The 13,742-nt window shown below is 41.2% G+C and overlaps 1 protein-coding gene across 4 annotated transcripts in view; it reads left to right on the forward strand.

Moving 5' to 3' along the window:
* LOC137370097 (ras-related protein Ral-A) overlaps window positions 1-7,031 on the forward strand; it is a 74,883-nt gene extending 67,852 nt beyond the window's left edge. For all 4 annotated transcript variants that reach the window (XM_068032233.1, XM_068032232.1, XM_068032230.1 and 1 more), the window contains 2 exons: window positions 2,479-2,653; window positions 3,948-7,031. In XM_068032233.1, the coding sequence (XP_067888334.1) occupies window positions 2,479-2,653; window positions 3,948-4,070 (298 nt within the window). In that variant the 3' untranslated portion in view covers window positions 4,071-7,031. The remainder of the gene's footprint in view (window positions 1-2,478; window positions 2,654-3,947) is intronic.
* Window positions 7,032-13,742: the final 6,711 nt, after the last annotated feature.

Below are 13,742 nucleotides of genomic sequence, written 5' to 3' on the forward strand. Positions count from 1 at the left end.
CACAAAGGTTGGTGGAGTTGCGGACAGTGATGAGGATTGTCAGAGGATACAGCAGGATATAGATCGGTTGGAGACTTGGGCGGAGAAATGGAGGATGGAGTTTAATTCGGACAAATGTGAGGTAATGCATTTTGGAAGGTCTAATGCAAGTGGGAAGTATACAGTAAATGGCAGAACCCTTAGGAGTATTGACAGGCAGAGAGATCTGGGCGTACAGGTCCACAGGTCACTGAAAGTGGCAACACAGGTGGATAAGGTAGTCAAGAAGGCATACGGCATGCTTGCCTTCATCGGTCGGGGCATAGAGTATAAAAATAGGCAAGTCATGTTGCAGCTGCACAGAACCTTAGTTAGGCCACACTTAGAATATTGTGTGCAATTCTGGTCGCCACACTACCAGAAGGACGTGGAGGCTTTGGAGAGGGTACAGAAGAGGTTTACCAGGATGTTGCCTGGACTGGAGGGCATTAGCTATGAGGAGAGGTTGGATAAACATGGATTGTTTTCACTGGAACGACGGAGGTGGAGGGGTGACATGATAGAGGTTTACAAAGTTATAAGCGGCACGGACAGAGTGGATAGTCAGAAGCTTTTTCCCAGGGTGGAAGAGTCAGTTACTAGGGGACGTAGGTTTAAGGTGAGAGGGGCAAAGTTTAGAGGGGATGTGCGAGGCAAGTTCTTTACACAGAGGGTGGTGAGTGCCTGGAACTTGTTGCCAGGGGAGGTGGTGGAAGCAGGTACCATAGAGACGTTTAAGAGGCATCTTGACAAATACATGAATAGGATGGGAATAGAGGGATACGGACCCTGGAAGTGCAGAAGGTTTTAGTTTAGGCAGGCATCAAGATCTGCGCAGGCTTGGAGGGCCGAATGGCCTGTTCCTGTGCTGTACTGTTCTTTGTTCTTTGAATTGTTTAGCTCCGTCTGTGGCATGCTGCTGCTTCTGCTTTAGTCTGCATGTCGGCTTGTATTGCTTCACCAGGTTGGCACCTCATCTTCAGGTATGCCTGAAACTGCTAGCATGCTCTTTAATCCAGGGTTGTCATCTGGCTTGGTGATGGAGGTGCAAGGACTATGCAGGGTCATGAAGTTGCAGATTTTGCTGGTATACAATTCTGCTACTGAGGCCCCAGTTCTCATGGATGCCCATTTTGGAGTGGCTAGATCTGTAAATGGCTTTGCACGGTGTTAGTGCTACACAACACAATGGAGGATGTTTTCAGTGTGAAGATGGAACTTGGTCTCCACAAGAACTGTGGTGGTGGTCACTCCCACAAACACAACAGTGATATGTAGATTGGTGAGGACTGGTCAAGTAGGTTATTCCCTCCTATTGCTTCTCTCACCACCACTCTCAATCCCTGTAGCATAACCAGTAAGCAACAGTTTCTGTAAAATGGAGTTGGGGACTTGCTTTCTCAAGGTTTCCAGTTACTTTTGGTCTGAGACTTCCGACAGTGATAACACAGGGCTGTCTCATAGCTGCAACATCCTGTTATCCTCCTGTTTGTACAGTTCTTCTGTTCAAGTACTGAATTTGAACCATAAACTTGCTGTCGAGCAGGTTATAGTAGGTGAATTTTTAAGGGCATTTCTACTGTGTTCCAAATGGATAGTTGACCCTAATCATTATGGCTTCAATTCTGTTGTATCCTCTCACTGTACTTGGGAACAAGTCATCTAATGTGTTCAATATATATTTTATGACGCAACTTTTTTCTGACAGTTACCTGCATTCATGTTATCCTTTTTGCAGGAGGGTAGGGCAGACCAGTTTATAGACCTCTACATCTAATGTCAGTGCAGCTTCTAACAAAATTATGGGAAGGCTTAATGTAAGTTAGAAATTTACTTAACTTCAGTGATCCTACTGTCACTTCAATGAAATGGAAGACTTTTTTTTAATTATACATTCTGCAGTGAACTGTGCATTTTACTACAATGACATGACTTTTTTAGCTTACAGAATATTTTTGGTTACAGTGCAGAATTTAGCACGTGCCTGTGGTAACTCTCCAACTGGATCTATTGTAATCCTATTTCCTTTGCTAGTCCACTACTGACTAGATGCTGTAGCTTGTGCTTCGATGGTATTCTAGTAGATGTATTTATGCAAGTGATGTTTGAGTAGGTCCGGGTTGAACTAATAGATCCTGATTGCAGTTAACACATCAATTTTGCTTAGAGGCTTCAGCTTCACAGCTGTGTTTACATTTTTTTTTAAAATCAGTACGTGAAAACATCTCTCCCCCTAGAATGTACTGATTTGTATTTTGTAACTGTATTACCAGGGTGCTTTTGCAGGCCTCCAGTTAAAGCACAACTTTGAGAATATTGATATGAACAAACTGTTTATTGAATACCATTTTGCCCAACAAGCAGCCATGCCACAGCTTATTTCATCACATTTTCCCATGAATTATTTGGTTTGGTCTGTGCAGAATTTTAAAGACTGAATTTAGGATTTTCTTTCTCCAGGGAACAGATTCTCCGGGTAAAAGAGGACGAGAATGTTCCCTTCCTGCTTGTTGGCAATAAATCAGATTTGGAGGACAAACGACAAGTATCAGTGGATGAAGCAAAGAGCAGAGCTGACCAGTGGAGTGTGAATTACGTAGAAACATCTGCAAAAACGAGAGCCAATGTTGATAAGGTATCCCCATTTTAGTTGAATGGAGTGCCCAGGTGGTGATTGTGAATAATGGACAGCTGGCTGCATACCACCCAGTTTGGAATATGCATCCCTTCAAATTTGAGTCTGAGATTGTTGTGGCTTTTCCTTTTGAAAATATTTGAATTAAAATCCTTTTATATTCTTTTTCTTTCTTTTGGGCCTCCTTATCTCGAGACAATGGATATGCGCCTGGAGTTGGTCAGTGGTTTGTGAAGCAGCGCCTGGAGTGGCTATAAAGGCCAATTCTGGAGTGACAGGCTCTTCCACAGGTGCTGCAGAGAAATTTGTTTGTCGGGGCAGTTGCACAGTTGGCTCTCCCCTTGCGCCTCTGTCTTTTTTCCTGCCAACTACTAAGTCTCTTCGACTCGCCACATTTTAGCCCCGTCTTTATGGCTGCCCGCCAGCTCTGGCGAACGCTGGCAACTGACTCCCACGACTTGTGATCAATGTCACAGGATTTCATGTCGCGTTTATATATTGTCTGCATAGATTAGTAGTGGTTTTGATTGATTTTTCAGTAAGATGGTGTCATTGGGATGCGATGAAAGTCTGATCCGAAGTAATGTACCACTTTTTGTGCAAAACTAAAATAAAATGGGCATAGGATGGTACCTTTTCTAAATTGGATTTAACCAATCTGCTGCTCCCTATTAACAGAATAAGTTCTGTTATGCTGCTGAAATGGAATATTAGTGCCTTAAACCTTTTGGTTCTTGAATGCAATGATGACCGTTTTGCTGCCCACAATTATTTGCAGATAATAAAAGCAAAATACTGCGAGAGAGAGATGCAGAGTAAACGTTTCAGTTCTGTGACCTTTCATCAGAACTTGCTTTCAATTCCTAGTATTTGCATTTATAAAGATTAAATGGAAATGGTTCTGGGATGTTTCAACTGCCAGCTTTTCTCCCTCCTTATGCTGAGCCTTTGTTCAATGCCTCTCCAATGGTTCTCCTGGAATCTGAACCTTCCACCTGAAAAATCATGGATGTGACTCCTGACACATGCCCACTATGCTGCCCAAATATGTGTTTTAAATCTTATCAAGCAAAAGTGTTGTGGAAAATAGCATGTTGTGTTTGAGCTATAAATCTTCCTGGTATGTGTGCCATGTGGTACATTGTCAAAGATGATTTCTGCTTCAGCAGTGCATGACTCCGTCAAATTTTCCCCAATTTAATGCAAATGAAAGTCACTACTTCAACGTCTAGGCAATCTGTGTTGACCCCTACGTGCAATGTATAGCCCTCTTATAATATTTCTTTCCTTGAAGGTTTTCTTTGACTTGATGAGGGAAATACGTGCAAGAAAAATGGAAGATAGTAAAGAGAAGAACGGAAAGAAGAAAAGGAAAAGCATAGCTAAAAGGATCCGGGAAAGATGTTGCATTTTATAAACTCTGCAGACTAAACCATTTCAGAAGTCTAAACATACTAAGTATCTCATTTCATTCGCTGTTCCTTCAGGGTGATTGAAGGTGCACTAATGTTTTACATATTCAGGTTTCCGAAAGCATGAATTGGAGCCAACTTTAGGACACGATTGATCAGGAGGTTTATTGGCAATCCGAAGTGCTGCTTTTTTTTTGTGCGGTGTCAATTGGTATATGGGCTTCAGGTTCATTTCTTTCTTGCAGAATACCATTGGAAAGGTTTCTTTGGGTGGGTCTTGTGTGGGGACAGTTAATCATTTCAGTCATGATTTAGTTACAAAATGAAAAGTGGTGACTCACTTCTCTCACAAGGTGAAGCACTTTGTTAAATCACATTTTGAGTCTGAACTATCTGCATTTTATAGATTCTATACTGTAGTTTTTTATTTCTTCTGGTAAAACCAAGGTTTAAGTACTGCCATTTGGGAGAGAAGTAGTTTGTATTAAGCGGAACTTGATCTTACCAGATCTGTTTGCTGTTTTTTTTTAAAAAAACACTACGTGTAAGTTCAGTTGGTAACACTTTTTTCACTGTTGAATTTTCTAACCAAAACACTTGCTGTTAATAATTGTACTCAAATTCACTTTTAACCTGTTGCGAGACAAAACTTGCTGCATGGTGGTTAAAAAGCTTCATTAAGTATTAAAAGGCGTAACCTGTGAAACAAAGTGCTTTTCTTCTAAAGGAGCTTAGTTGGGTTATTGGCGGCTCCACTTTGGCTATTTGGCATTTGTTTTGCCTTTTATCAATGCTAGTAACCCATTGAGACCATTAATTTGGAGCTATGGGTTTCTAATGATACAGGTTAGACTTCATTATACTTCCATCAGTAGAGTGCACAGCAGCTTTATATCGCAGTATCTCACTTTGACACTTGGCATATTGAAATTAATGGGGAAAATTTGCACATGCATGAGTTATTTATTTTCCCTTCTACAATATTCTACAACAATTCCAAACATGTTGCTAGTAGGAGTAAAAGTCATGGGGCATTTAAATCATTGGGCCTAATTCCTCAATAATAAATGGGATATTACTCATTTTCCTGCCATAATTAATAGCCTAACTAACAGGAACACATGCTGTTAAAGTGTGACTTGTGTGTACTGGTTAATTGAAGATAACCTGGCATTCTCGTGTTCTTGAGAAATTTCACTTAAGACTAAGTATTGGGTTACTGAAGCAGTAGTCAATGTTTTTGTTTTGCTGTTAGATTGAGCACTTGACTTCTAGTTATTGAGCTCCCTGGAATTTAATAAACCTATCTTGGTCTTGAGAAAGAAGATTTGGAGGCTTAATGTTGCAAATGGCTGGGCAAATTATGGTCTCCAATTTTTAAACTGCAAATAGAGTTGTATATTATATCTGCACTAGTGAACTGATTTAGTTTTCTCCTTTAAGTCACCAATGGAATTCGATCATTCTAGAGTTTGATTTCAATGAGCTCCTTGCTATAGATAGCCTCTTGAGAAGCTTGTACCTGCTGTGGCAACCCATACAAGACAGACTCTTGGGGCAGTTTTAACTTAGCCTGCCCATTCAGGTGCGATATTTGTTTTGCATGCCTCCCAGTTGAAGTCACTGGAGAGTAATATTGGGCAGGTGTGAAACCAGCATTCCATCTGATTCTGTGGGTTTCCAGCACAGCGAGTTAGGTTAAAATGAATTTCTCTCTATCAATGAGAAAACAAAAGGTGTGCTGTCACAGCATGGGGATCCTGTCATTTATGCTAAGTTGGGATGAACATGAGCTACTTAGATGTAACCGGTTTGATTATGTCTGTATAAAGTCAGGGACAAATTGGGACTCTTAATGTTTTCTGTTATCTAACTTGCTAGACTTGCATGTATGTGGATTTCACTGTACTTGTCATATCAACGTAATTTTAAGTGGCATTTTGAGGCAGATTCTGGCTTCTCAAATGAGGCACTAATGCGCAATTGCAGATACACATGCATATAATCAAGCTGGGCTGTACTGTAGAAAAGCAGTGTAAAACTTGTAAATAGAAACTTATCTGAAAATGCCTTAATTTAAAATCTTTACAGGTTACATCCATCAGGAGTGTGGCAAATGAATTATGCAGCGGATAACTGCTAAAGAACTTCTGACTAATCCTGTAAAATGTGCCATATTTTGGGGCCTCATGGCCCAGAACACAATTCAGTTGACTTGATATTTGGGGCTACCATCTTCAGAATTATGCATTTTGGTTCAAATAGCAGTTATACATCTCATTTTTGTAAAAAAAATATGTATATATTGTCCTTCATATTACAGTCCCTAGTACTGCGGAGAGATTGGTGGGAAAGTGGAAAAATAAAGATTGAACTGTTTAGTTCAGAAGCCCCCACCACCCAGCCAATCTACTCTCTTCTATTGGCTGAGGCTTACTGAGAAAGGAATTGCAGTCAAGACCAGACTTAACAAAACTGTAGTTGAATTCTTTTCAACCAGGAACGTCAGGACAATGTCGCTAAATCTGGAGTGCTGGGAACCTAGAATGTATAGTCTATAAGATAACATTTGTTCTGTCCTTTTTTATTTAGATGTTTGCCTTTTGTCATGTGTTTTAAACTTTTAATGTGTATTTCTGAGTAGGGGTTATTTGCACTGTATAGAATTGAGGGATACCATGAAGAGTTGCTGCAAAATATATAAACCTTGTTTTGGCATAAGCAGTTTGGACACTTTTTTTTTTACATTTCGTGTGAGCAGTGCATAGCTGTGAAATTTGTGTGGCAGTGTGAATTATAAGAAAATGATTCTAACCACTAACATTAGACTCTCAGTATATGTGAAGCTTGGGTATTATGGTGGTATGAAGCTGAAAAACACATGTGTTAAAGGCTGATGCCCTTACCTACAGAACATTTTAATTGTATGTTGAACCATTAAAAAATAAAATAACATTTTTACAGCATTTTGTATTGTAGGTTAAACTTCTATTTACCATGCAGCAACACTTTTTTTAATATCCTATCAATAAAATATCTAAATGATCAACTTAAACACTGCAAAATACCTTCCTGTAAAAACTGACCATGGCAGGAATTTAAGATACCAGAGTTTCAATCCCTGTACTGAATGGCATGAAATCAAGATATGATATTACTGAGAGAAGACTGGAGGTGGTGTGCATTCAGATCATAGAATCTGGAGTGTGTACAACAGTCAGCCAAATAATGAATAGGGTTGGATGGTAAGTGGAGAGGTCGCTGATGAAGAGAAGGGAATGGGAGAGGTCCAGAGCCACAAGATGAGCCATCAAGTACCAGATCAAATGATTTAAGTGAAAACTAATTAAATGTGCACATGGCTTTGGTGGGAGGCTGTATGATAGTATCACACCCTATCAAAAAGCTTTGGAGGTGTCTTAAAACCAAGGACTCTCAATTCTGAATGGAATTCAAGGGGTCTAATGGGCAGTAAGATCACCAGTAGAATGAACCATACTGAAAACTGGTAATGGGGATCATGGGTTTGGCCAGAACATTCAAGGTGACCATTTCACTGAACAGCTTCAGTAACTTTAGAAAGCACTGCTGTAAAGACAACAGGAGCTGATTGGAAGGGCAAGTGGGATCGCTGTTCTTGGTGTGTGAGATATATACATAACGTACAAGTAAACCACCAAGGAAGAAAAGGTGGACTAGGAGATTAACAAAATATAGAATGAGAAAGTGTGGAGACTCTGGAAAGGATACTATGAGATCTTGGAAGTCAAAAGCAGAGGAACCAACAAATTTGGGAATAAAACTGTTGGCAAGGGTAGAAGCACAGAATGGAGCCATCATACTTCTGGATTATTGAGATTACAGTTTGAGAAGAGTTGATACAAAAGGGTCGTTCAACACAGGAACTTTCAACTATATAATGGAAAACCCAAAGTGTGTTTGAACAAGTACAAAGAGTATTAAACATAATTATATACAACAGGATCAAAAAAAAATTAAAAAGTACACGCAACTGTTTGTTTCATGGAATCCTGAAAACATGATTCTATGGCCCAGGTTTTGCAGTTGTGCCGGTGAAACAGTGTTTGCTGTCATTTTTCTGTGAAACCGACAGTAGCGTCTGGCATCAACAACATGCGCAGTTAAATATGGAAATCCAGAAGTAGCTTGCCTGTGGCTCCCTGCTCCTGCACAGGGTCTCATGTTGAAGTTGCCAATCTTTAGAAATCACTGAAATGACAGAACTTCCTCTTTTGTGCCACAATATCAATGTTTTAAAAACCCCTGAAAAGGCCGCGCCTTATTACAGAGGTGCAATTGGGTTTTTAAACAGCATACTAAATCATAACTACTGGTGAGGAACTCTTCTGGCCCTGGAAAAACTAAATTTTATTTGCACAATGTCAAATTTTCCCATTGATTCCATAAGTTTTTAAATATCTTTATATTTCAGCTAATGTATATATGCCAATATTTAGCTCTGAAATTTATAAAAAATGAAGGATAATTGGTGCAGTTTGCTGTCTGAGTATTCTTTTTTGTGATTGGACACTTACCTTTCTTAATGGCATGACTGCTGCTGGATGCCTGGAGATCCCCTTGACTTGGCGTCAGATTCAAATTGCATTTGAACTATAGTATTTGTAGTCAAATCTTAGTTAGTGGAATTGCACATTGCTTTGCTCCAAATCTATTTTGTGCATGGACTGAAAACTCTAATCTTGCATGGGTGTGAGATGTTACTGGCCTTCAATTTTTAAGGCACTGAAGTAGGATTAGTCGTGGCTCAGTTGGTTGCACTCTCGCTATTGAATCAAAGTTGTGAATTCAAGTCCTGCTCCAGGCATAAGCACATAATCTAGGCTGACACTGCAATGGAGTGCTGCACTGTCAAAAGTGCCATCTTTTAGATGAGGCAGTAAATTGAGGCCCCGTCTGCTCACTCGGTGGACATAAGGTCCCACGGTTCTATTTTCGGTGAAGAGTGGGGCATTCTCCCCAATGTCGCTCAACTAATCAATAAAACAGATGATCTGGTCATTATCACTTTGCTGTTTTGTCCTTGCTGTGCACGAGTTGTCTGCCTTGTTTCCTACATTACAACAGTGACAATAGTCTTTCTATAAAAATAAATCATTGGCTGTAAAGTGCTTTGGGATGTTGTAAGAGGTACTATAGTAATGCACATTGTTCAGTTCCTGCATGTATTTTTCACATTGGTACCTATGCCATAGCTAAAAAAAGGGCTGAGGTCCTGCAAAAAGAATTTAGGGAGCTAGGTAGTGGATTAAAAGGCAGGACCTCAAAGGTTGTAATCTCTGGATTACTCCCAGTGCCTTGTGCTAGTGAGTACAGGAATAGGAGGATAGAGCAGATGAATGCGTGGCTGAAGAGATGGTGCAAGAGGGAGGGCTTTAGTTTCCTGGATCTGTTTCTGGCAAAGGTGGGACTTGTACAAGTGGGACGGGTTGCACCTGAACCGGAACAGGACCACCATCCTTGCAGGGCTGTTTGCTAGTGCTGTTTGGGAGGGGTTAAATCAATTTGGCGGTGGCGGGGTGGTTGGTGGGATACAGAGTGGAGGTACAGTAGGGGGTGATGCACAGCCAAATATAGAAGAGAAACTAAGTCAGTCTGGAAGGCAGAGCAAATATAGACCTGTTCAGGCACAAGTGAATAATGCAAGGCTGGATTGCATCGGTTTTACAAGTAACACAGATGAATTGAGGGCGTTGATTAACACATAGGAATATGATATTGCTATCACAGAGACTTGGTTGAGGAACGGGCAGGCCTGGCAGCTCAATATTCCAGGGTATAGAATCTTCGGGGGGTGGTAAAAAAAAAAGGTGACATTGCACTATTGATCAAGGAGTCAATTACTGCAGTAAGGAGGGATGATATCTTGGGTTCCTCAAATGAGGCCATATGGGTAGAACATAAAAACAAAAAGGGGGCAATCACTTTGTTGGGAGTTAACTGCAGGCCTCCAAACAGGAAGAGATAGAGGAGCAGATGTGTAGGCAAATCTCAGAGGGGTAATGGGGGATTTAAATTTCCCCAATATTAACTGGGATAGTCTTAGTGCCAAAAGCTTAAAGAGGGCGGAATTATTAAAGTGCATCCAGGAGAACTTTTTGAGCCAGCACGTAGAAAGCCCTACAAGAGAAGGGGCAGTACTGGACCTAATCCTAGGGAATAAAGCTGGACAAGTGGTAGAAGTATCAGTGGGGGGGCATTTCGGGGACAGTGACCATAACTCTGTAAGATTTAAGGTAGTTATGGAAAAGGGCAAAGATGGACCGGAAATAAAGGTACTGAATTGAGGGAAAGCCGATTTCAATATAGGAGAATCTGGCAAAGTGGACTGGGAGCAGCTTGTAGGAAAGTCTACATCAGACTAAAGGTCTGCTCAGGTCGGGAAAAAGAACCCAACCGAACCACAGCGGACCCGGCCCGAGTCCCTCTGATTTTGACCCGACTCGACCATCCCTTTACAGACCTTCTGACTCAGAAGCTGCAGCGCATGCGTAATGACATAGTGACGTCACTCGCTCACTACGCAGACTCAGATTCGGCCCGGACTCCCAGCTGAGGTAAGTTTTTTTTTTTAATTTCAATACTTACCAGCCGAGCACTTACTGCCTGTGTCCGAGCCGAACCCGACACATTGCCAGGTCCCGTCGGGTTCAGGTCAGGTAGCAGGCCTTTACATCAGACCAGTGGGAGTCATTCAAAAAGGAAATAGAGTTCAGGGCCAACACGTTCCTGTAAAGCTGGAGGGTAGGACCAACAAGTCCAGGGAACCCTGGATGTCAAGGGATATAGAGGATTGGATAAAGAAAAAATAGGAGGTTTATGGCAGATTCAGAGGATTGAAAACTGCAGAGGCCCTAGAGGAGAATAGAAAGTGTAGGGGGGTACTTAAAAGAGTAGTTAGGACAGCGAAGAAGGGGCGTGAAAAAACACTCGTGGGCAAGATAAAGGAAAATCCAAAGGAGTTTTATAAGTATATTAAGGGAAAGATAACCAGGGAAAGAGTAGGGTGGCGATCTGTGTGCGGAGCCGGAGGACGTAGATACGGTTTTAAGTAATTGCTTTTCATCCGTGTTCACTATGGAGAAGGACGATGTAGGTGTGGAGATCAGGGAGGGGGATTGTGATATAGCATTGAAAGGGAGGAGGTATTAGCAGTTTTAGCAGGCTTAAAAGTGGATAAATCCCCAAGCCCACATGAGATGTATTCCAGGCTACTATGTGAGGCAGGGGAGGAGATTGCAGAGGCTCTGACACAAATTTTCAAATCCTCTCTGGCCACAGGAGAGGTACCAGAGGACTGGAGGAGAGTGACTGTGGTACCATTATTCAAGAAGGGTAGTAGGGATAAACCAGACAATTACAGGCCAGTGAGTCTAACATCAGTGGTTGGGAAAATATTGGAAAAAAATTCTGAGGGACAGGGATTAATCAAGGATAGTCAGCATGGCTTTGTTAGGGGGAGATCATGTCTAATGAACAATTGAATTTTTCGAGGAGGTGACTAGGTGTGTAGATGAGGGTAAAGCAGTTGATGTAGTCTACATGGACTTCAGTAAGGCTTTTGATAAGGTCTCGCATGGGACATAGATCAAGAAGGTAAGAGCCCGTGGGATTCAGGGCAATTTGGCAAATTGGATCCAAAATTGGCTTGGTGGCAGGAGGCAGAGGGTGATGGTTGAGGGTTATTTTTGTGATTGGAAGCCTGTAACCAGTGGTGTACAGCAGGGACCCTTGCTGTTTGTAGTGTACATTAATGGTTTAGACATGAATATAGGAGGTATGATCAGTAAGTTCGCAGATGACACAAAAATTGGTGTCGTAGATAGTGAGGAGGAAAGCCTTAGATTACAGGATGATATAGATGGGCTGGTAAGATGGGCAGAGCAGTGGCAAATGGAACTTAATCCTGAGAAGTGTGAGGTAATGCATTTTGGGAGGACTAACAAGGCAAAGGAATATGCAATGGATGGTAGAACCCTAGGAAGTACAGGGGGACCTTGGTGTACTTGTCCATAGATCACTGAAGGCAGCAGCACAGGTAGATAAGGTGGTTATGAAGGCAAATGGGATACTTGCCTTTATTAGCCGAGGCATAGAATATATGAGCGGGGAGGTTATGATGGAGCTGTATAAAACGCTATATAGGCCACAGCTGGAGTACTGTGTACAGTTCTGGTCACCACACTATAGGAAGGATGTGATTGCACTGGAGAGGGTGCAGAGCAGATTGACCAGGATGTTGCCTGGGCTGGAGCATTTCAGCTATGAAGAGAGACTGAAAAGGCTGGGGTTGTTTTCCTTAGAGCAGAGAAGGCTGAGGGGGGACCTGATTGAGGTATACAAAATTATGAGGAGTGTAGATAGGAAGAAACTTTTTCCCTTAGTGGAGGTGTCGATAACCAGGGGGCATAAATTTAAGGTAAGGGGCAGGAGGTTTAGAGGGGATTTGAAAAAAAATGTTTTCACCCAGAGGGTGGTTGGAATCTGGAACACACTGCCTGAAGGGGTGGTCGAGGCAAGAACCCTTGCAACATTTAAGAAGTATTTAGATGAGCACTTGACATGCTGTAGCATACAAGGCTACGGGCCAAGTGCAGGAAAATGGGACTAGAATAGATAGGTGCTTGATGGCTGGCATAGACATGATGGGCCGAAGGGCCTGTTTCTGTGCTGTATAATTGCGCAGTTGAAATTTCCTGTACCTTTTTGAAAAGCTAATTGTTTACTGTAGCAAGGATTTTTTCCACGATGTAGGTATCCTGAAATGTTTAAAATTTTCAATGCCAAGTGTGTGTCTCATTTTTCTCCATGGTAAATCTAATTTTTCAGTAAATGTACTTTAATGAGAATGCTGTAGCTGATTCCAATCTACTACCAAAGCCAATTGTAACTTGGTTGAGTTTGCAGGCATTGGGAGAGGCTAAAGCTGCTACAGATGATTTGGATTTTGGCAGATTCATGGCAAAATTTTACACCAACAAATATGAAATATTGTACATAGGTCAAGAAAAATGTACTTCAAGAAGTATGCAATGAATGGATTTGAATTGAGACCTGGAACTAATAGATGTGTCGCTTTTCAAATGTTGAAGTTAGTAGGTAAATGCCCATTTATCACTTGTAAATGCACCAAAATAAAACGAGGAGAGTTTGTGAAAAATAAATTTGGAGCAGAAATGAGGAACTTTACTTTAAATCAACTATGTGAAGTAATAGGGTTACTTAAAATACACTTGTGCTTCCCTAATTGCCTTATCTCCAATTAATTTCTCTAGCTTGAAGAGCTTCCATCCCTTACAGCTTAAACTTCTCTAATCGTTCCTCATAACTACCCCTACCCCAACTTTTTTATTTGGAATCAGTTTGGTTGCCTTTTAATGGAGTTGCCTTTTTTGTGGTTATAATCAAAATTAAATGCCATACTCTGCATTGTAAGGCTCCACACTATGTGTACTGAAGCTTTACAATGTACTCGAACCATAGCATTGCAAAATGTTGGTAGAACTTACGTAGACATGTATTTTCACTGTCCTAAGCCTATAGAGGTTTTTTAAAGCTTCACAATGTCCAAACTACTCCTCTGAAAATATGTAGCCTTAAAATCATTGCATTTAAACATATTGCAGCTGAAGGATGAG

The sequence above is a fragment of the Heterodontus francisci genome, chromosome 5 (assembly GCF_036365525.1).
Source record: "Heterodontus francisci isolate sHetFra1 chromosome 5, sHetFra1.hap1, whole genome shotgun sequence".
NCBI classification, from domain to species: domain Eukaryota; kingdom Metazoa; phylum Chordata; class Chondrichthyes; order Heterodontiformes; family Heterodontidae; genus Heterodontus; species Heterodontus francisci.